Source organism: Lissotriton helveticus, chromosome 8 (genome assembly GCF_964261635.1).
Source record: "Lissotriton helveticus chromosome 8, aLisHel1.1, whole genome shotgun sequence".
Lineage (NCBI taxonomy): Eukaryota > Metazoa > Chordata > Amphibia > Caudata > Salamandridae > Lissotriton > Lissotriton helveticus.
Genome location: NC_136069.1, coordinates 1,681,875,590 through 1,681,899,434, shown reverse-complemented (window position 1 = coordinate 1,681,899,434; position 23,845 = coordinate 1,681,875,590). Strand labels below are relative to the sequence as shown.

Here is a 23,845-nt window from a genome sequence, read left to right as displayed (position 1 = left end):
TCAAGATACGAGGTAGCTGGAGTTGACAGGCTTTAATCAAGCATAAAGGACTGGAACAGGACAGCCTGTACGGGAATGGGATGGCAGGGGCCCGGCAGCTGCCGGGGCAGGATCTGGGAATGGTGCGCACAACTTTTAATAACAGAACATCAGTATATATAGTTAAACAAAATACATTGCATTCAATACAGTAGGCGTAGCAGTAGGCGGAGTTTGTAGCAGTCGCAAAAGATAAGGCATAAAGTGGGTGTAACAAGAGGTGTGTACAGGGCGTATACATAGACATGTGATGTAAACGTAACAGAATATGTCATAAACGGGGCGGAAACATGGAGGGGGCTACCTGAGCAGCTGGGACCTCTAACCTAGTGATGCGCGCAAACGGCAATGACGTGTTACCAGGGAGAACTGGGGGGCTATGACTTCTGCGCTAGAAGAGGAGACTAAAGTCTGGAGTGTCAGAGCGACATGTACCTAGGCATATCTAGTATCTAGTGTTTAGAGAACATGTTGATAGAATCCAAAAGTTATCAGGGCAAAGGCTAATAGACACTAAGACTGGTGCATGCATTATTCTATATGTAGTGCGTGTGCGAGGAATATTCTATGAATATTAATACAGTATTTCTCTTAGATGGAGACATAAAGGCTAGACCATGACGGAAACTATTGATGCGATTCAGTAGCTTAGGAATGCAGAGAAGGAGGGCTGGACTGATAGCTAGAATCATAACATACTCTTGGCAGACTGGGAGGCAGAGCCAGGCCGAGCCGGGCACTGCGAGGCATGAAGTAAGTGAAGGGTCAGGGATACAGGTGGGGGCTGTATCGCTCCTCGGAGAGGGTTCAGGAAACAGGAGCTGAATCTGAGTCCGGGCCCTTTTGAGGCCTAGAAACGGGGACAATTCAATGAATTAACGTGCACACTGTGAAACGTGGCAACGTAGCTTTACATAGGGCTAATATTCGTTGTATTCACGAAGACTGGAAACTGGCATACTAGGGATGGACACAACTGTAATTGCGTCTTTAATCGATCAGAAGGGAATACATGCATATCGATCATGCACATATAACATAACATGGGGAACACGTAGGCACATACAACATGGCAAAATTTACTTTTCCACATTCCCTCCTTGTGCCCTACGTTTCCATCAGGAAACATCTATATTCATGATACCATCTATCATTTTATATAGCATCATTTGCTCGTCTCGAATTGTCTTGGAACGGGACTTAGAGCGGGACTTAGGACTAGGAATACAAGAGGTAGCACAAATGCCGCAAATCGCAGGGCCACATTGTATACAGAGGCAGCAACTGAATATGATCATTACTGCTATACCTAGGAATGACAATACTTTCCATCCCCAGGCAGATATGATACTCCAGAGCCAACCGGACCATGTCCAGGTGCCTGGATTCTGGTGTAACTGATGGGCAATTTTGTGAAGTCTGGTTATAGCTGAATAAACAGACGGCGCGTTATTAGGAATGAAAATGCAGCAACTAGATCCGATGACTCTACATGCTCCTCCTCTATCGGCCAGTATGACGTCAAGAACGAGACGATTTTGGAGCACGACAAATCTCATAGCAGATTGCTCTTCAGTTAAGTTACCTAGAGCAGAAGTAGTCTCATTCACTACTGCTTCAAGGGTTCTGGTTAGTCTACGTATTAACTTACTATTCTGGATAGGTCCTATAAAGAAGAAGAAACCTTTATTGAAATCTGTATACTGTTCTAGAGCAGTTTCAGTTTGATCGACAATTGGGGACTCGATCTCCCTTCTATGTCTGACGTGTACTAGATGCGTGTTTCTGTGATAATCAGATGGGGCTAGGAAAACTGGTGGCAGTAGGAAGGCAATGTAACATGTTCCATCCCAATCGAGGGGCAGACGAACATATGCGGTCTGACCACAAACAAAATAAGAATGACGTGAAGCTTTGAAAATAGATTTCCCACTGTCACTATACTCGACAGTAGTAGTACAATCACTATGTCCTACATGTGCGGAACCATTATTTCTGACACATAATTCGCCTTTGACTGGTAGTACTGAAATAGCAGGTAAGTCTGGAGTAGTATCAGACTGAACATTCAGGACCATAAAATTCGAAGAATAATTACCTAAATCATAAACTTCATTTTCTAGATCTAACCCTGTTCTATGGGAGAGACCTTGCTTGTCTGGAAAGCATGTTCTATTCAGAAGGGACATATCATTGGAAGATGACGTTAACGTGGACCATGCTCCACACGAACCATTATGTGAAAACGGATAAGGAAAGAGTGGCAGAACTCCCTTCGGTGTCTGGAAAGGGGGGAGTCGACCACACACCCAACAATTAGTGGCATTGCTGGTCTGGTGTGAATAGTGTAACATTCTGATAAATGTGTTATTTCTCATAGCAAGACGATAGGATAACTCGTGAGGAGGCAGATCACTAAATGTGTGCTCTACTGTAGCATTAGAAAACTTATTTACATGAGAACTTGGAAAACATAAATGCAATGCATAACTTGTGCAGGTAACCATAAGACTTAGAAACAATATAAAACTCAGAAAAACGATACATCTTATAGAGTTTTGACTAACTCTCTCACTATGGGGGTCTATCTCATACATGTCAGATACCTGTCTAACCGTTTCACCCCAGGGGGACTTAGACAATTAAACTGGCTGACTTATTTTACTAGACCGGAGTTTTAACTTATACTCCTGTTGCGGAGTTGCCTCTAACAGGGGAGGCTTGAATTCAGAGTCAATTTTTAGGCAGTCTTTCGAAATGGAACAGTCTTTAGAAATGTCCTTTAAAAATGTCTTTTTTCGGACTCCATTGAATTTCTTGATATGCGACAGATGGACCCATCCCTTGCGGCCTTCCAACTTCACGGCCGTACGGGTGGTCAGAAGGACAAGTCTCGGCTCCTTCCAACGAGGCTCCAGCGGACTTGAGCGATCAAAGTTCCTTACGAGAACAAGGTCCCCTGGAAGGACCTCGTGCGGTTTCACTTCAGTATTGTCTGGAAATGCAGCGGCAACCTGTGAACGACAAGAGTGTAGGGCAGACATCAAGGAAGCTAGGTAATCTGTCAACATATTACTGGAAACATCTGTAATACTGCGGGGTCTAGGTGTACCCCACATATTTGGGGGGCGGCCGAATACGACCTCATAAGGGGACAGACCTGATCTGGAGTGTGCAACCATTCGCATGAAGAATAAAGCAACTGGCAGGGCTACTAGCCAGTCTACACCTTTCTCTTTACATGTCTTAGCAATACGGATTTTCAGGGTCTGATTATGTCTCTCTACGAGACCGGCTGCTTCAGGATGGCGCACACAATGGAACTTCCACTGGTACCCTAACAAAAGGGAAACATGTTTCATTAGCTCAGATGAGAATGGCTGGCCGTTATCAGAATACACGACCCTAGGGAGTCCATAACGGGGGAAGAATTCACGAACCAACTGCTTGGCAGTGGTCGCAGCTGTATAATCTGGGACTGGATATGCTTCTGTCCACCTGGACAAAGCGCATACAACTACAAGGACATACTTGAAACCTCGACATCGCTCCATCTGAATATAATCCATCTGGAGGACTTCAAAAGGGTGGTCAGGAGGTTGGAATCCACCTTGTTCCACCGGGACACTTTTACCTGGATTGAATTGACAACATATCATACAAGTACGGACTTTCTGCTTGGCTGCAGCTCGTAAATGCTTGTTGAACCAAAGGTTCTGGATACTGTCTAACATAGCTTTTTCTCCTAGATGTGCTGGACTATGTGCGGTATTGATAATGACTTGAACCATAGAGTCGGGGAGAAACCATGTGGCTTTTCCCTTCGTCACCCATCCCTGATCTGTCTGGACCCCTCCTTGTTCGGACCATTTCTTGATTTCTTCGGGAGTAGCATGTAACTGTATGTCTATGACATCTTGTGTAGGGTCCTTAACTGTCCTACAAGTAGTCGGATCTAGAGTGAATGTCTGTGTCGTGTTAACTGGAATGTCTGGAGTCTGAGCTGTAAGCTTGGCTGTTCGATCTGCTAGATCGTTACCTTGGGAAATGATATCAGTAACTTTCGTATGTGCTTTGCACTTCATGATAGCGATAGCTGTCGGTAAATGTATTGCATCTAGCAGAGCTTGAATGAGGAGACCATGCTGAATCTTGGTTCCATGAGAAGTCATGAAACCTCTTTCCTGCCAGAGCACTCCGAAGTCGTGTACAACTCCGAATGCGTAACGTGAATCTGTATATATGTTTACTTTCAGGTTCTTGGCACGTATGCATGCTTGGGTCAGAGCAACTAGCTCTGCTGCTTGAGCAGACAGAGTGTCAATACGGTGAGTTTCTATAACTTCGGTTTCAGTAGTCACTGCATACGCGGCTACTAGTTCTCCTGTACTAGTTCTCATACATGAACCATCCACATAAAGTGTCAGGTCGGGATTAGGTAATGGAATGTCTGTCAGATCTTGTCTTGGCTTTGTCATAGTGTTAATAACTTCCACACAGTCATGTGTGGCCGGATTTGAAGTAACTGACGGTAACAGAGTAGCAGGATTTAGAACGTTGCAGCGTCTGATTTCTATGTGTGGCTGGAACAGTGTCAGTTCATAACCTGTTAAACGTGCGATTGTCAAGTGCTGAGTCTGTGTTCGGTTTAAAAGAACTTCCACGGAGTGTGGAACTTGTACTGTCAGGGAGTGTCCTAATACTATGGAATCACTTTGTCTAATAGCTAGAGCTGTGGCTGCAACTGACTTGAGACACGCAGGCAAAGCCTGGGCTACTGGATCTAATGTGCTCGAAAAATAAGCACAAGGCTTGTACTGTCCGGCTTGATCTTGTGTGAGAACAGATAATGCAGTACCATCACGTTCTGTGACAAAAAGTGTAAAAGACTTACTGTAGTTCGGTGTAGCTAGAACAGGAGCTTGGCATAAGGCTTTCTTTAATTCATTAAAAACAAGTGTATGTTCAGATGTCCAAGGGAGGACAGTCGATACGGCTGCCTCCTGTGTCGTTAACTGTATCAGTGGTTTAGCTAGAAATGCATACTGAGGAATCCATTGTCTGCAGTAAGAAGTGAGGCCAATAAAAGCACGTACCTCCTTCTGTGTCTTGGGCTGTGGAAGACTCGCTATCAACTGGATACGGTCTGGTGTCAACTGCCTACCCCACTTGGACAGTAAGTGGCCTAAGTAGATCACTTGCTGGACACAGAATTGAAGCTTCGAAGGGGACACCTTGTGCCCCTGCTCGGCCAGAAAATACAGGACTGTAAGTGACGCTCGCTCGCAGTCGCGTTCAGAACGGGCGGTGATTAGTAGATCATCGACATACTGGAGCAGGGCAGTGTCAGTTGGCATGTGAATATTGTCTAGTTGCCTTTTAAGTGCTTGACTGTAAATACTAGGACTTTCTGTGAAACCTTGAGGAGCTCGTGTGAATTTATAGCTCCTTCCATTTAAACAAAAACCGAAAAGGTACTGGCTGTCTGGATGAATCGGAACACTGAAAAATGCATTCTTGAGGTCTATTACAGTGAAAAATGTAGCTTCAGAATCAATAGCTGTCAATAGGGATGAAATATCTGGGACTACTGGATACTGGGGTATGATACATTTATTAAGTTCTCGAAGGTCAATCACTAATCGATATACTGGAGGTGCATTTGGATCAGTACGTTTCATGACTGGAATGATAGGAGAATTACATACATTGGAGTCAGTTTCTACAACCACTCCTTGAGCAATGAGCTCATCAATAATTTTGGATAAGGCTGCTACAGCCTCAGGTGGCAATCTGTACTGTCTGATTCGTGGCAGGACTATACCTTGCTTGAGAGTCACACGATGGGGTGTGATTTGCATAAAACCTACATCAGTTGGACCTTGCGCCCATAAATGCTGCGGTACATTTGACAATCTTGGATCAAAATCTCGTAATACATAGTGACCTTTAAAGTCTCTTAAAAACAAACGGATTCCTTCTGGGGAACAGCAAATAACTGCACCTAATTCTTTCAATGTTTTAATGCCTAACAAATTTTCTGGACATGTTTTCGTAAGTAATAAATCAGTAGTTCGGGACAATGGACCAACTTCTAGCGTAACTGGCTTTGATATCTCGTTAACTATAGGCTTTCCTGAAAATCCAAGGGAAACATTTCTAGAGCCTGAGAGCGGAGCCCCTGGAACCTCGTCATGACTGATAGTAGTCCTACTTGCCCCTGTATCAATCAAAAACTTTCTGTCTTTCCCTAATACTTGACTGTGTACATAGGGACCCTCTTGATCTACAGGTATCTCGATGAGAGGCAAGCCTACCTCCCTCTCTAGGCTGTTTCATGAATACGGTTGATACTCTGGATACTCAGACTGGGCATACTGGTACATCTGCTGTGTAACATGCTGTGTTGCAGCGATAGGCTGCGGTGCTGGAACTGTCTGTTGTGCATTCTGTGGTGGCTGAGAAGTCTGTGGTACTTGTTCTGGTCTAGGCGGACGTGGTCTTTCTTTAGTCTTACCAGTGGCTATGTTGTGTTTCAGAACTGCACACTCGTTTATAAAATGACCTGGCTGTTTACAATAATTGCATGTCCCTTTAACGGGAGCTGCAGGATGACTGGCTTGATTCGGACCCCTCTTCTGACTGTCTTGCGGAACAGATTGTGCAACTAGTACTTTCATTTTCGTGTCTTTCATACGTCTCCTTTCGTGTTCTTGCTCTTCCCTGATTCTATTCTGGTGATACTGGAGCATCTGTAACATTTGTGACGGGGTACTAGCTTGCCAGGTACTTTCGACTTTCAAAACTCGATTTTTAACTTGTGGACTTGAATTCTCGACTAGTTTAGTAACAAAAAGATGAGGGTATGACTCGCTACCTGTCTTCAGACCACTGTTGATAATGAAACATTTTTCGAATCTAGAATAAAAATCACTAGTATCTTCATCCTGTTTCTGTTTGCATGCTGAGATTGCATCCCAATCTTCCTTTTTCGTGGCTAGTAATCTTGGCAAAACTTGAATTAATAACTCGGGCAATTCTTTACATTTGTCCCCAAGACCGGTACCTGGTACTCGTATTTTATCTTCAGCTTCTAGAGCTGTCCAATCAATCTTTTTCTCTCCCACCTCCCATTCTTTTTCCTTGAATTTTTCGTATACCCCTGCGGGCAACAGGACCTTTAGCATTTTAATTATATCTGGATAAGTGTATTCTCCCATACGGAGCATGTCTTTTAATTCTCGATGGAACCCTGCTGGATCTTTGTCGTGACAGGGAATTAATTTCTTCATCTCTAAGAGTTCCATCTTTGTGATAGGGGTATAAACAAATACTCGTTGCATTTCACCACCCTCTGTCCTAACTGGGTGTACTTCCCGTAATGGATGCTGTCTATCTATATAAAATGGTTTACTTTCTGGAGGTGAGACGTGAACAAAATGCGGATTCAGAAACGTTCTATATTTGTGGCGCTGTTCTAGAATGACACTAATTAAATCGGTACCTAAACCTTTCCATTTATACTGGAGTAACTCGTTCAGAACATCATGTAACGGACCTGGATCAGAATGCTGACCCTCATACAGTGTAATGAGGTGCTGGATCATATACATACCCACCAGTCGCTGCTCGGCTGGGGGCAGTTTCAGAAACATTTGTGCCACTATTTCGTCTGGAAAAGTGGTAGAATCAGTAATCCATCGGACTGCTGATCGGGCTAGTTCTTGTTCATGCATGGTACTAAGTTCACTATAACCGATACGTGATTTCAGAATGTGATCGGTAGCTTGAAATACTTGTTCTAGAGAATCTCGTTCTGGTGCTGGAAGATGAAAGACTTTCTTGTGTTCTAGGCGTGAATGTCTAGGTACATGTCGGTCGGGAAGTCTAGTTCTACCTACATACGCTATTCTGGCGGTATTCTCGTCGTCTACCTCTTCAGTAGAAGAGTCGTTTTCCTTCTCGCTTACTTGTGCTGCTTTGCGTTTCTCGTGTAACCTTATTATTTCCTTACGAATTTTCTTGTACATACTGTCTATACTACTGAGTGTCTTGTGTCTTCCCTCGGCTATATGATCACTCCACTTTGTCAGAACTTTCATTTCGATCGGATCTTTATCTGGATAATCTTGTTCCCTAATTAAACAATTGATTAGAAACTTTAATAGCATGAGCTGGGTCTCAGCTTTCCTTAAAGACATGATTTCGCCAATACTTTCTGGATCATCCCCTGTACGGATGAAACGATATATTCTGTCTAGATCTTCTTTCATATTCGGTAGGGTGTCCAAATACTCGGTCACCCGTCTTACACGCAATGAATATATAACCATATTATCATCGCCTGGGACTGGATCATAACGGCATTCAGTAAGAGCTCGTCTGATATCTGCAACGGACTGATATTTGGGCGTACGCTGTAACGCACGTTCATGTAACTCGACTAACGTTATACGTTTGTGTGGCGGCGGGGTTCCAGGAGGACCTCCCCCCGCGGCCCCTAAACTGGAATCATCGACTGATACTCTTCGTGCTGGCAGAGTGACCGATGTAGCGGGAACTTGTATTACGGGCTGGACCGGGGGTACCGTAACCGGTACTGTAACAGGTGCCCCGGTGGCTGGAGGAACAGGAATTACATTATTTACAGGAGCTGGCGGAACAGGATTTGCATATTCTGGGACTGTGTCGTCCAAATAGGACGAGAGAAAAATATCAGCTGCGGTCGGTTTGTGACGTAGCTTAATCGGAACTAATGGCGGCGGAAAATTACACGGTGCTTCCGGGGTTGCTTTTGGCAAGCCCTCGGCAAGAAGAGGATACATACCCTTAATGAGGGCATTTCTCTGTCTGTCTGACTGTTCGGCTTTAACTCGTTCACCTACTTCGATTAATTCCCTTTCTTGGGCTCTTTCTGAGGATTCTCTACTTAATTCTGACTTTCTGATTTCTTTTTCGGTTCTTTTATGAGATTCTTTGCGCCATAACTCGATGGCATCTTTCTGGGACTGTCTGGCTTTCTTTTTCCATAATGCTTCTTCTACTCGCATGATGCACTCGGCATCCCACGTACCTGATACGGGCCATCTATACTTTTCCTCTAATTCCTTGGTGTACTCCACCCATAAATCTAGATATAATATGGCACTTATGCCATGCTTATGATACATAAAATGACCTGGACTGTCCCTTGGCGGGACAGGAACTGCTTCCTCGAGCAGACCTTTTCTAGTTTTTAACTGACGTAACTTTGAGAACAGAGGCATGGCTTAGACTGGAGTCTGGACGCAATACAATACACGATAAAAACACAATAATAACTGAAAAACGAATCATTCATACCACGACATTGAAAACACATGGAATAATATTTAAAATGACAGTTCGGACAGAATACTACCTGAAATACTGAAAACAGAATACATGAATTTTCTCGAGAACAGAACAGAACTTACTGGAATGACTAGATGCACTGCTAAAACAGTACGAAACTTACCGGTCCCATAAAGAGACACGTCAGGACCCGCATCCACCTAGGTGGACACTTCGTGTTGGATCTGTGTACCCAAACCCACGGACCAGAGACAAATCAATTGACCCTGTCTAGATACTACCCCTCAACGGTACTCACCGGGCAGCAAGAACGGAAGGCCTCGGACTGGACTGGACTGCTACGACGACGGACGGACGAACTTCGGACTTCAGTTACAGGTGGGCCTCCGGATACCTCGGACCTTGGACTCTCGGCTTGGGCTCTGGTCGGGACTCGCCGCGTTCCTCCACCGCCTCGTCTGGACGCTGGACCGCAACCTCCGTCTCCTCCGTGGGCCTGAGGGATACTTGAAGCAGAAATATCTGCACGTGCACGGTATGGTTCCGTCACGGCTGCAGAGGATCAGGGGGCTTGCGTGGCTTCTCCGGCGCATGGGGAAAGGGCAGGTCCCTATTCGGGCGCCATTATGTGGTAAATAAATAATTAATTACCTGATCTATTTTTGACTATAATCAATAAACGGTTAGCTCAATAAATAAGAGTCAAGATACGAGGTAGCTGGAGTTGACAGGCTTTAATCAAGCATAAAGGACTGGAACAGGACAGCCTGTACGGGAATGGGATGGCAGGGGCCCGGCAGCTGCCGGGGCAGGATCTGGGAATGGTGCGCACAACTTTTAATAACAGAACATCAGTATATATAGTTAAACAAAATACATTGCATTCAATACAGTAGGCGTAGCAGTAGGCGGAGTTTGTAGCAGTCGCGAAAGATAAGGCATAAAGTGGGTGTAACAAGAGGTGTGTACAGGGCGTATACATAGACATGTGATGTAAACGTAACAGAATATGTCATAAACGGGGCGGAAACATGGAGGGGGCTACCTGAGCAGCTGGGACCTCTAACCTAGTGATGCGCGCAAACGGCAATGACGTGTTACCAGGGAGAACTGGGGGGCTATGACTTCTGCGCTAGAAGAGGAGACTAAAGTCTGGAGTGTCAGAGCGACATGTACCTAGGCATATCTAGTATCTAGTGTTTAGAGAACATGTTGATAGAATCCAAAAGTTATCAGGGCAAAGGCTAATAGACACTAAGACTGGTGCATGCATTATTCTATATGTAGTGCGTGTGCGAGGAATATTCTATGAATATTAATACAGTATTTCTCTTAGATGGAGACATAAAGGCTAGACCATGACGGAAACTATTGATGCGATTCAGTAGCTTAGGAATGCAGAGAAGGAGGGCTGGACTGATAGCTAGAATCATAACATACTCTTGGCAGACTGGGAGGCAGAGCCAGGCCGAGCCGGGCACTGCGAGGCATGAAGTAAGTGAAGGGTCAGGGATACAGGTGGGGGCTGTATCGCTCCTCGGAGAGGGTTCAGGAAACAGGAGCTGAATCTGAGTCCGGGCCCTTTTGAGGCCTAGAAACGGGGACAATTCAATGAATTAACGTGCACACTGTAAAACGTGGCAACGTAGCTTTACATAGGCCTAATATTCGTTGTATTCACGAAGACTGGAAACTGGCATACTAGGGATGGACACAACTGTAATTGCGTCTTTAATCGATCAGAAGGGAATACATGCATATCGATCATGCACATATAACATAACATGGGGAACACGTAGGCACATACAACATGGCAAAATTTACTTTTCCACAAACTGTAACCTGTAACCTTTGAGAATGGATGTGTGAGTGGCTGTATGGGTCTGGGAATGGGTGTGAGTGACTGTATGAGTCTGTGAGTTGGTGTTTGAGTGGTTTTGTAGATGAGTGAGTGGCTGTAAGGGTCTGTGAGTGAGTATGTCAGTGGCTGTATGAGTCTGAGTAGGTGTTTGAGTGGCTCTATCTGTTTGTGAGTAGGTGTGTGAGTAGCTGTATGGTCAGTGACTGGCTCTGTGAGTGGCTGTATTAGTCTGTGAGTGGGGGTGTTAATGTCTGTATGAATGAGAGTCTGAGTAGTGTTGAAGATGTGTGAGTAGGTATATGAGTGGATTTATGAGTTGGTGAATGAGTGTGTAAGCAGCTGTATGGGTTTGTGAGTAGGTGTGTGAGTAGCTGTATGGGTGTGTGAGTGGGTTTATGAGTGGCTGTATGGGTCTGTGAGTGAGTGTTTCAGTGACTGTATAAGTCTGTGAGTGGGTATGTGAGTGACTGTATTGATCTGTAGGTGGTTTGTTGGTGTGTGAGTGGCTATATGGGTATGTGCATGGGTGTGTGAGTGGCTGTATGAGTCTGTGAGTAGGTGTGTCAATGGCTGTATCTGTCTGTAGGTAGGTGTGTGAGTAGTTTTTGGGTGTGTGAGTGGCTATATGGGTGTTAGAAGCCTAGCTGGTCAGTGTGGGAGAATAATGTTGACAAGTTCCCAACGCCCACCTCAGAACCAACCACCAACAGTTTATTCAATAGGTTGACAACTAGATTCAGAAGGGGGGAAAGGAGAATGGAATTGAAAGAAGAAACAGTCAAAATTCGTGCTTTTCTGCCTTCTCTTTTCTATTCCTTCAACTTTGTCTACTACTGATGTTTTCACCACTCGTTCTAGTTTTGTGCAAATCTTTCAGGAACTCTCAATATCTGCAAAATAACATTTAACATTTTATCACAAACTATGTCTCTAAACTACCTTTTCTTTTTAAGACTTATCTATTTTGCTTTAAACCTTTGCCAATTGTTTTTCGACTGAGCGGCACTCTTCTTTCTAAATGTGTAATAGTATCTTCATATTCACTTATTCACAACTGTATAGTAGCTTCTTATTCACTTAGGGGCTGATTCCGATTTCGGCCGGAAGGGCTTCGAACCATGTTCGGAGCCCTACCGACCGAATTGGTCACTACCGGCTGGATTCCTTTCCAAACGAGCCATTCCGATGGGCTCAGTCGGAAAGAAATCCGACTCGGATTTTCAGATTGAGGATGACAGGCAGCCTGTCCCCAGTCCGGAAATCCTCCAGTACTCTCCCGGTCGCCTCTGTACCACCGAGGGAGTACGATGGCAGCTTTTCACTGCCTTTTCGTGCCGGTCTGTCCGGCAATAAAAGGATGCCAGAAGCCGTCTCTGGGGGGCCCCAGCAGGGCGCCCAGGGGTGTCAGGCTGCCGCATGGTGGCCTGGGGGCACCTATGGTGCCCCTCCGTTGATCCCTGCACCTGGTGGCAGGCATCTTGGGGTGCCGGCCACAGGGTGTAGGGATGAACTGCACCCCTGCTTTTTGCATTGCAAGCATGCTTTCCGGTCAGAAAGCATTCTTGCATTGTAAGGTATATGAATGCGACCGAACTCTGTTCGGTCGCATCGTACTAGCAGGGCTGGAACCGACGACAGCAGGTCGGTCGGTTACAGCTCCTTCCCGATGTCGGATGGACTTAGGTCCGTCCGACATCGGAATAGGCCCCTTAATGACAATTTTACATTCCATTATTATATATTAGATAACACCTTTTATTTTGGTCATTAGTCAGTATATTTCCCTTTTCCTTATCAGGTATGTTATTATTATTATTATTATTATTATTATTATTATTATTATATGAAACTTGTAGCGCGCTCAGCTTACCCGGGGGCATCCCGGCGCGAGACAGAACCAAGGGGAGAGATAAACATGGAAGACCCAACAGAACCAAGTATGTGCGATAAACATGGAAGACCCAACAGAACTGATTTCATTAGGGACTCTAGGTAAGAAGGATTTGTCTCTCTCTCTCTCTCTATCTATCTATCTATCTATATATCTATCTATCTATCTATATATATATATATATATATATATATATATATATATATATATATATATATATATATATATCTCTCTCTCTTGTACTTCTTTTACACGAAGATCCTCTCGAAATCCTCAAGCAGTTATTCTGATAACTGCCGCAGACTTCCTCTGAATTGCTAGTGCTGACTCCGCCGAGCTCACAGAATAGAGACACTATTCCTCCAATAGTTTATTCACATCACCAAACTCCGCCTCAGTTTTTGGAAATGAAGTAATTGTTTACTCGTACTTTGGCCACTAATCGATGACTATTTTTGTGATGTAAGCGGCGAAATTAAAACTTCGAATTTCAGCAAAGTAAAAATAACCTGACTAACTTTTGCGGCGCACCCAGAAAATGCTGCTTCTCATGGAATTACCTATGAGGAAGTGCGCTATAACAAGGGTGAGTGGGCTGGTTGTGCCTTCACTGTCCCGTATTCTGCAATACTAAAACGCCGACTCGAGAGTGGAATTTTAGCGCCCATTTTGGAATTTTTAGTACTCCATCCTTGAAACTAGCTGATTCCTTTTAGTTTCTTCTTAGCCTGGTTTTAGCTCTTGTGTACAATTACATTTAAGAACTGACCTTGTGAAGCTCTAGGAGTCGGTCAGGTTCTTAAAATGGGTGTGTGAGTGGTCATATCAATCCGTGAGTGGGTTTGTTAGTTGTTTTGTGGATGTATTATTGGGTGTGTTAGTAAGTGAATGGGTGTGTGGGTCGGGTTTGTGAGTGGCTGTGTGGGTCTATTAGTGGATTTGAGAGTGGCAGAATGGGTGTGTGAGTGAGGATCTAGGGGGCTGATTACAAAGGCGGGCAGTCCGCCACCGCCAGCCCGGCGGTGGCGGACTGCCCACCATCAACTTCAATATTCCCACCGCCGAATTGGGATGGCAGTGGGAATGAGAATGGTACCACGGCGGATGGAAAGACCTATTGCCGTGGTCCCGCAAGGGGTCCTTTTCCGCCCACCTTGAGGGACCCGGTATCATGGAGCAATGGAGGCAGTGCCATGCAGGCACCGCCGTGGGCATTATGATGCCTGTCTTTTGCGGCAGAGTTCCCGCTGCAAAAAGACAGACGGGGAATGCCTTCGGGGGCCCGTTGCGGGCCCCAAGGGGGGTGGGGTGCTGCCCCTGCATTTGCATGCACAAGGTGGCAGGCACTGCACGGTGCCTGCCACGTTGTACATGCAAATGCAAAACATGAATTTTTACATTGTGGCGTGTGCTGCCACCTGCCACAATGTAAACATAAAGGATGCACCCGCCAGTGTGGCGGGCGCATCCTAATTCATTTTGCGGGACCGCCGCATCTATTGCAGGTGGTCCCTTTTGCAGCAGCGATGGCGGGCAGACTTTGTCCGCCCGCCATTGTAATCGGCCCCTAAGTGTCTGTTTGGGTTTGTCAGTAGCTGTGTGGGCTAGAACAGAACCTCACATGCTGCTTTATCCAATAAAAGTCCACAGTTTGCACAAAATGTCTACCCATTTGGAGTACTTTCTACTGGTTAATTAGTAAGTGCTAACTCGTTGGGTAAATGCCAAGTGCATATTCTACACTACAACTGTGTAAAGGACCTGAAGGAAATGTCTCTAGTGACCTTCTGTGCGTTTAATTTAGGCAATGTGATTTTTTCCTCATGTGTCAGAAATCTGTGATAATAAGAATCCTCATATAGACAAGACAACAAGACTACAAAGAGGTGAATCTCCACCAAACAAGGATGCTTCCTCTTAACTATATAAAGTAAGTACTCCTTTAATTGGTGGAGATGCCCTCACAGTCTATGCCTTCAAGAACGAGTCACCACAATCGGCGGGAAACATACTGGGGACCTTGTGGTAAGCTGTCCATCATCCTGGCAAAAGGCGGAAAGGCCTGTGCATACTACTATGTTGGGCAGGGCGGGGTCAAAAGGATGTATCTTCCAGGGGCCATATTACAGAACTACCCAGGGTGCGCAATATACCTTAGTGCCAGCTTTGCGTGCCCCCGGGACACTTTGGTATCACAGAAGTTGTCGCAGATGCTTGTACACCTTCTTTAAAACAGATAGATCTGGAGCACATATAGCACTAGAACTATCACCAAAGGGTCTTCCCTCTATTGCATGGGGGCATGGCCCCTGCAAATGAACAATCCCTTTGCCCCTGCACCCACGCCATATTATAGACATGGACATAGTTGCAAAGAAGTCAGTGAGACCCCCTGATGGCAGCCCACTGGAGTTGGGAAAGGGGGTCCTGTGGACCCCCTACGGTGTGGCACTCACTGTACCCACCTATAAGGGGATCTCTCTCCCCTGTTAAAAGTGCTGGCGTATTGCCACCTGCACTGTGAAACACAGATTGACTGCTTAAAAGCCTCCTAGTATTTCACTTGAACGCACTGCCCTGGGGCAGCGCAAGTTCGCAGCTGCCCTGGGGGCAGCACATTCAATGTAATAGGATGCACTTTCCCTGTTTGCGCCTAACACAACTGTTTTAAGGTGTGCCATGGCGCAAACAGGGAAAGTGGCCTTATCCGTAATACGGCCCCTAGTTGGCAGTTCTACTGTCGGGTGATTTTGCACATTTGCATCCTTGTAGTAATTAAAAGGAAGATCCATGGACTCTGCTCTCACCAGGAAAGGACAAGAATAAACTCACTCAACACAGCACTCTTTCTGAACAATTATCTGGCTTTCTGCCAAATTTGGTGTAATTCCTTTCTGCAGTTCAGTCTGTAATCATGTCCAATCTCCCTATGGGAAATTGCATAGAGAAAACGCGTTTTGGAACCCTGCGGCTCAGGCCTGTAACTTGGGTTCAGGGCCTTTAACAACCGGTATAGCCTTTGGAAGCGGACTATATTTGTTTACTTTTGCCTGGAATGCAGGTATGAATTCCTGGCAGTAAAACATTGGATATTTCAGCCCGTAATGTAAATTTTAGACAGAAAATACCTTTGTGAAAAGTCCCCACTGTATCTAAACCTGCTTATTAAAATGTGTATGAATCTTAAAATCAGTTGTTACCTGTGCCATTGCTGACCTCTCCATGAGAACAAGGAACACAGTCAAAGCAGCACACGGGCTCCCCCTGTCTGGCAGCCTTTCTGTACCCGGGAGGACAACTCTCACTGCAGACAGAGCGTGGAACCTGAGGGAGGTGAATAAAGAACATTTTATGGAAGACAGAGGGCGGATCCTGGAAGGAAAATAAACTATTAATTGAGGACAGAGTGCAGAACCTGAAAGAAGACAGAGTGTTGAATCTGCAGGAAGAACAAAAAGAAACTATTGGAGGACAGAGCACAGAACCTGAAGGAGGTCACCATTACTGTGTAGTTACACATTAGGTCACAATTTTCACTGGAAGAGCTGTTTTGCTAATAACTGAAGCTTGATGAATCTTTGCAAAACTTTCCAAAACAAAGTTCATCCAACTCAGCTCCTTCCTGGGAGGTTTTGTGCTCATTTGTTAAGCAGGGGCAGAGAAAATTGGGGGAGGGGGTCATAAAACATCAGTTTCTCATGTTAATTTCCACACAAATTATGGGAAGCGATACAAAAAATGGCTTAACCAAATAATACCAACTTCAACTGAAAGTTTGATCTTTACTCAGAAAGTGTTCTGTTTGTGATTTAGTGTACATCTGTTCAGCCATTTTTGAGAATTTTGCATTTGAATTATAGTGATATTGGCACAATTGGTGTTGCAAGAGTACCGCAGGACTGCCATTGGACCACAAATGAAAAAAACTGAGGAATCTGATTTATCGTGTGCAGGAGGGGGTTGGCCACCTGCCGGGGTTGGGCGCCGTGCATGGTTTTAAGCTTTCCTCAGTGAGGGATTTGTATGAAAACGATCTTCACTGAAAAATAGCAAATTTAAAGTGATGTTATAGTTATGTAAGAAACCCTACAAATTCACTGAAAAAAACAAGTGTAAAATGACACTATAAATAGTTCTTCTAATAATATAAAAACTGAAGTTTACAAATAAAAACCACTGAAATGCATGAGTTATACTTTACTCAGCTCACTATAACTTACACCCCCACCATGCACTGCTTATGTCCTCACATATTACATCACAGATGAAATCTCAAATGTCATCATTGATGGGTTCACTGACCACATCATTCCAACTGATATGATAGTTTGCTCAAAGCTTTTCCAACTAGAACATTTTCAGCAGGTTTCATAACATCTGTAGTACTAACGGGTGCATCCTTTCTCAATGACCAGAACATGAAACACATCTGTGAATTCACCGTCATTAACTAGATATACTGCTCTTTTTTTTTTACTGGCATCGAACTGCCTAAGAAATGTAATGGATCCATAGACAATAATGAGATCAGTCATTAATTACATGTTGTACACTGTTCAAAAACAGTGTTTGGATATCATTGACCCAAATGAGATATGTCTGTTTAATAGCTCATCAGATATAGAATTGATGGTCAAGGGCTTGACTTCTATATGTTGGCCAGGTTTAAGGCCCTATGTACTACCCTCCATGGTATGTGAAAGTACCTTACAAATACTCCTGAAATGAAGGTCTCAAAAAGCACTGCAATTTGAAATGCTTGTAAGTAAGTCATGCATACATTATACATTCTTCAACAGTGGATCTCTCATAGGTTTTAGTGAATGTTTAGAAATAAATATCTTCACTTTATAAACTTACTATTTTTACGGAAATCTTTTACTTTGACAACTCTTTAACAACAGCATGTGCTTATCCTATGCTTAAAAAGTTTTGATAGAAAAGCAGACATTTGAGGTGAGCAGATCTAGAGTGTTGCTGGTGTTCAGGGTGCTCTATAAAGGAGCTGCGTTCCACCTAAACTTGAGAACTACCCAGAGGTCTTAGCTTTTTTTTGCAAATAGATTTGTTTTTAACAATTGGATGAACGTTGGAATTTATCATGAAAATATATATATACCAACTAGGTGCTTCTGAAGCATAAAGGGGCAGATGAGTTAACTGTAAGTCTGCAAAAATAACCATGTGCCTCATTCACAAAGGCAAATTAAGTTGTGATTTCTGTATTTATGACTGCGGAGTCTCCGCACTCCACACTGTAAACTTACAGTAAAAGCCTCAGTTTACCCTTGTGAATCAGGCCCCAGGCTTTTATACCATATCTAAACAGAAGAAGGCTCCATACCACTCACAGGTGAACTAGATTAAAAATGCATGGGTTAGGAGCAGCGACTGAGAGTGTGCTTGAAAGTACAGGCCTTGTGATACTTTGCGATGTAAAGCAGGAGGCCATCTATGTCCAGTTCCACGCTCCCCAGCGCTTTCTCCACTCGGCCCAGCTCTCCCTCACAACGGTACCTTGGATTACGAAAATCCAAACATGAGGGCGCTCCTCCTCCCTTCTACCTCCTCGCGGCCAAGGCATGGAACTCCCTCCCTTCTCCACCTCCGACAGACTGCACCGCTCCCTAAGTTCTTAAAGGACCTCAAGACCTGGCTCTTCGATGGAACTCAGTGGTTCTCCAGATTCTGCGGCTATCCCCTGCCCCCTCTCCCCCATTGCCTTGAGGCCCATTCCAGGTGAGTAGATGATGCTATAGAAACCTTGATTGATCCATTGATCTCAGCCTTCTCGAGAGGATGGATGTGTGAGTCAGGCCAGTGATGCATTCACCCTCACATTTATCACGTTACTTTATGTCTCAAGATATACCTGCTCCTTTTTATTAAGAGTATTTTCTTCACACAGATGTTGTGCAGATTTCTTTCTTTTGCAACATGTCTTGTTTAGCACATACTGTGACCTGAGCTGCTGTAAGGTGCTGATATGTTCCTGAAGTGGATGGGTGTTCATGATGGCATAACTATGAGCTCTTGAGCTGATGCTAAAGGCAGTGCAAGGTTCCAATTGTCCCAGCCACTGTGTCAACAATGTGGTTTATTCCATAAAAGAAAAAGAAAATCCATTTGGCAGCATTCAAAACAGAAATGTCACTCATCATTAGTCTTCATCTGTGGGTTTCAAGTGAAACGTGACTCAGTAGTGCCACCAGTGCATTCTGGTCAATGTGGTCCAGCTTTTGCAAAGCTTGGTAACTACTATTTCTTTCACTGTGTCATTTGTTTACCTTGATAACCATTATTGTATTCCAATCTTTCATTTTTTTTAGCCCCAGGCATATTTGTTTTGCCCTTCAGTAGCTGTTAGGTGGAGCACACCTAGTACTGAGCGCCAACATTATTTGTCACATAACATTTGAAGGCCAGTGCCTTCATCAAACAGTATATTATTACAAGGGGCACCTCCCTCTGGTGCACAGCCAATGGCCAGGTAACCATTTCATACAAAAAAAACACCATTGGCAGCACTGACAACAGGACTGACACTCACTATGAGCCTTCAGCTGTGGAGTTCAAGTGAAACAGGAATTAGTATCCCTCCCAGTGCATTTTGGTCAATGTGGTTTTTCAAATTTGCAATTATTCCAGTGCAGGAAAACTCATTTCTTCCATTATTTCATTTTCTCTACTTGAGAACTATTATTTTTTTCAATGTGACAAACTGTTCTCCATTTCATCACTTTCTTTTAATTATACCCTTGCTTTCTACTATACCTCCACACATTGCTATGTAAGCTCTATAAACCTATGCTAGGACATAACTCAGCTCATCTAGGACGTTCTGGCTTTCTTTCTTGTGACTTATTTTAAAACCTCTACTTTGTTATAATTAAATTATAGCCTGTGCTCATTATCAGATATTGATCAAACTTTACATTGTGTTATGGAGTGTGATTTCTGTGACATACAATATGTGCATTACAAGCTACTTCTACGTCCTACCACTTGCGGGCAACAAGAATCAAGGTCCTTGAGTGCCCCGTCACAGAGATGATGCCCAGTGACAACTGGCAGCCACACCACAGGGCCCACGGAACAGGTCGGACACAAAGCGTAAGTGTCAAAGTGAGCCTACCACAGGGCCCATGGAACAAACCACACACACAATATAAGTGCAAAAGGATCCCACCACCCGGCCCACAGTACAGGCCGCAAACACATCAGTTGTAAAGGGATCCTGCCACACTGCCCACATAACAGGCCACACACACAATATCAGTGCTAAGGGGAGCCTGCCACACTGCCCACAAAACAGACCACACACACAAAATCAGTGCTAAAGGGATCCTACCACACTGCCCACAGAACAGGCCACAAACACAATATCACTGCTAAAGGGAACCTGCCACAGGACCCACAGAATAGGGCACACTCACAATATCAGTGCTTGAGGGATCCTGCCACACTGATCACAGAACAGGTCACCCACACAATATCAGTGCTAGAGAGATCCTGCCACACTGCCCACAGAACAGGGCACACACACAATATCAGTGCTAGAGGGATCCTGCCACACTGCCCACAGAACAGGCCACACACAATATCACTGCTAAAGGGATCCTTCCACACTGCCCACAGAACAGGCCACACACAGAATATCAGTGCTAAGGGGATCTTGCCATATTCCCCACAGAACAGGTCACACACACAATATCACTGCTAAAGGGATACTGCTACATGGCCCACAGAACAGGCCGCACACACAACATCAGTTGTAAAGGGATCCTGCCACACTGTCCACAGAACAGGCCAAACACACAAAATCAGTGCTAAGGGGAGTCTGCCACATGGCCCACAGAACAGGGCACACACACAATATCTGTGCTAAAGGGGTCCTGCCACACTGCCCACAGAACAGACCACACACACAATATCAGTGCTAAAGGGATCCTGCCACACTGCCCACAGAACAGGGCACACACACAATATCAGTGCTAAAGGGATCCTGCCACACTGCCCACAGAACAGGTCACACACACAATATCACTGCTAAAGGGATACTGCCACATGGCCCACAGAACAGGCGGCACACACAATATCATTGCAAAGGGAGCCTGCCACACTGCCCACAGTACAGGCCGCACACACTACATGAGTGCCAAAGGGAGCCTGTTGACATAATCCTGCTGGTGACACTGTTATTTAAAAATATTTTTTATTTTTTTAAATATTTATTTCCACAGTTCAGCAAAATCAGTTATCAAACACAAATCAAAAATTGAGTCCAGAAATGCAAAACTTACAAACAGAAGCTGATACAACTAATATAGAGAGTCAGAAGATTAAACAAAATAGCTGATCGTAAATCATAAATCATAATCATAAATCATATATCAGTATCAGACAATCATAGATTCATGTGTTCATGTGGGCAGCAAAAAGCTCCCAAATATTCAATCCTAATTTACGTTTCGTCGCCCCCTTTATTGAGTATAAGCTCAATTCAAGGTTAGCTAGTCGATACATTTTCGCCCTCCAAACTTCAAACCTTGGTGCCTCAGGGCATAACCAGTCCCGGCAATGCATAAGCGCGCAACAGTCATTGCAACAAACAAAAACAGTCGGTGTTTGTACAAGACACTCCCTCTTGTGACTAGACACCCCATCCCTAGGAGCATTAAGGCTGGAGTGATGTGACACGTAACCCCTAAAATAATGGATACAATTTTTTCAATGTCATGTAGGAACAAATTCAATTTAACACAACTGAAAAAAATATGTTCTATGTCAGCATTGTCTCCCCCACAACTAAAACATTTACCGTCATAACAATCACCCCACTTTTGCATACGTGCTGGGGTACAATATAATCTAAATACAGTTTTAAACTTCCTTTGATCTAGCAAGTGCATCTTCAATTGATACATCAGGTTCAGTTTCTCCCAAATATCAATGACCATTGTGAGTTCTGTTTCTCCAAATCATTCTTTTTACATGAAATCAAGATTTTATACAACATTCCTATGTTGCTTTGAGATTTAATAGCCTCGATCAGAGGATTAGAAATCAGTTTTAATTTCCTTTTTAACCAAAAAATCCCGTACATGAAGAAACTTAAAAAACTATGACTGTGGTAAATTGTATACCTTTACCAGGTCTCGATACTGTTTGATAAGTCCCTCCTCATCATATAAATCTCCAAACTGGCATATTCCTTTATCTCGCCAACCACTCGCAGCCCTATAGCCAAAAATAGATGGGAGCATTTTCGTCGCATTCATGGGAGTGTAATAGGAGAGAGCTCCTAGGTCAATTAATTTGCGTACTTTCCTCCATGTTTTTATCGCTGCATCCAAAACCTTAAACCTGGTCCTTTTGTAATAGCTCCCTTCAATTTCCTGAAATAAACTGCAATTAGCTTCTATTCCTAAAACTAAATGAAAAATGGAACTGGTTGTTGTTATGTTGCCCTCATCCGCTCCACACAATAGTACAACCATTTTTTATAGAAAACAAACATAATAATACAGGACAAAATCAGGTACTGCTAAACCACCCCTTGCAGTTGGAAGTGACATAAATCTCATGGCTCTACGAGGTTTCCCAGGGGCCCATAAGAATTTAGAGCAAAGTACCTGTAACTTCTGCAAATGGGATGGCAGCATTTCTAGCAGTATTGCTCTAAATAGGTATAATACCTGCGGTAAAATATTCATTTTTAGAATGTTACCTTGCCAAATCAAAGTAAAATGCAACCTCCCCCATCTCTTCAGAGAATCAGCAATACTACTGCATAATGATCCCCAGTTTGCGTCAACTACTGCAGTCATTGAGGCCCTAATCTTCACACCCAAATATATGTCACAACTCTTGGGTCATTTAATACCACAGAGTCAGTGCATACAAGCTGCGTCTTAGTGACATTCAACTTGTATCTCGACATCTGACCAAATTTCCCATCCAACTGTTCAATCTCCAATATTGCAGTAGCTGGGTCCTCAGATGTGATCGCAATATCATCCGCATATGCGAATACTATATAGGGGATACTACGTACCACAAAAGGCTTCATTAAATGACTTCTAGAAAGCATTTCTATGAAGGGACTAAAAAATAAAGGAGAGCAGGGGCACCCCTGTCTCGTGCCTTTTAGTAATCCACACTATTTCTGAAGTTGATCCCATTATCTCTATTCTCGCTACAGGTAAAGCATATAGAACTTGCAATGCAATCATGACATTTTTCATTAATGACCATAAGTACTGCCATTCTACACAATCAAGCGCTTTTTCTGCGTCCAGCAAAATCAGCCCCAGTTTTCGCCTCTCTACCTCCGCTATATCAAACAAGGTAATTACTTTGTTAATGTGTGACACCGTCCCCCGCCCTGGTATGAAGCAGTGTTGGTCTTGAGATCACAAGGAGGATATTACTTTGGAAAGACGGTTGGCTAAAATTTTTGAATATATTTTTCCATCACAATTTAACAGTGAGATAGGGCAGTATGAGCCAGGTAGCACTGCATATTTGCCCTTTTTGCTAAAAACTACAATTGTGGCTTCATTCCACGACTTTGGTGCTAGCCCCATTTGAGCCACCCTAAACGTAGCCAACATCATCTCTTTCAAATGGTCGAAAAAAGTTTATATATCTCTCCAGGTAACTGGTCAGAACCCGCTGCCTTCCCCATCGCCAGCGTCTTCACTGCGTTTGTTAATTCT

General features: G+C 44.0%; 1 protein-coding gene across 1 annotated transcript in view; it reads right to left on the bottom strand.

Moving 5' to 3' along the window:
* Positions 1–23,845, bottom strand: part of LOC144774083 (extracellular calcium-sensing receptor-like) — a 147,665-nt gene that overhangs the window by 36,002 nt on the left and 87,818 nt on the right. Inside the window, exon 6 of the mRNA XM_078659110.1 lies at positions 16,325–16,448. Within this exon, the coding sequence (XP_078515236.1) occupies positions 16,325–16,448 (124 nt within the window). The remainder of the gene's footprint in view (positions 1–16,324; positions 16,449–23,845) is intronic.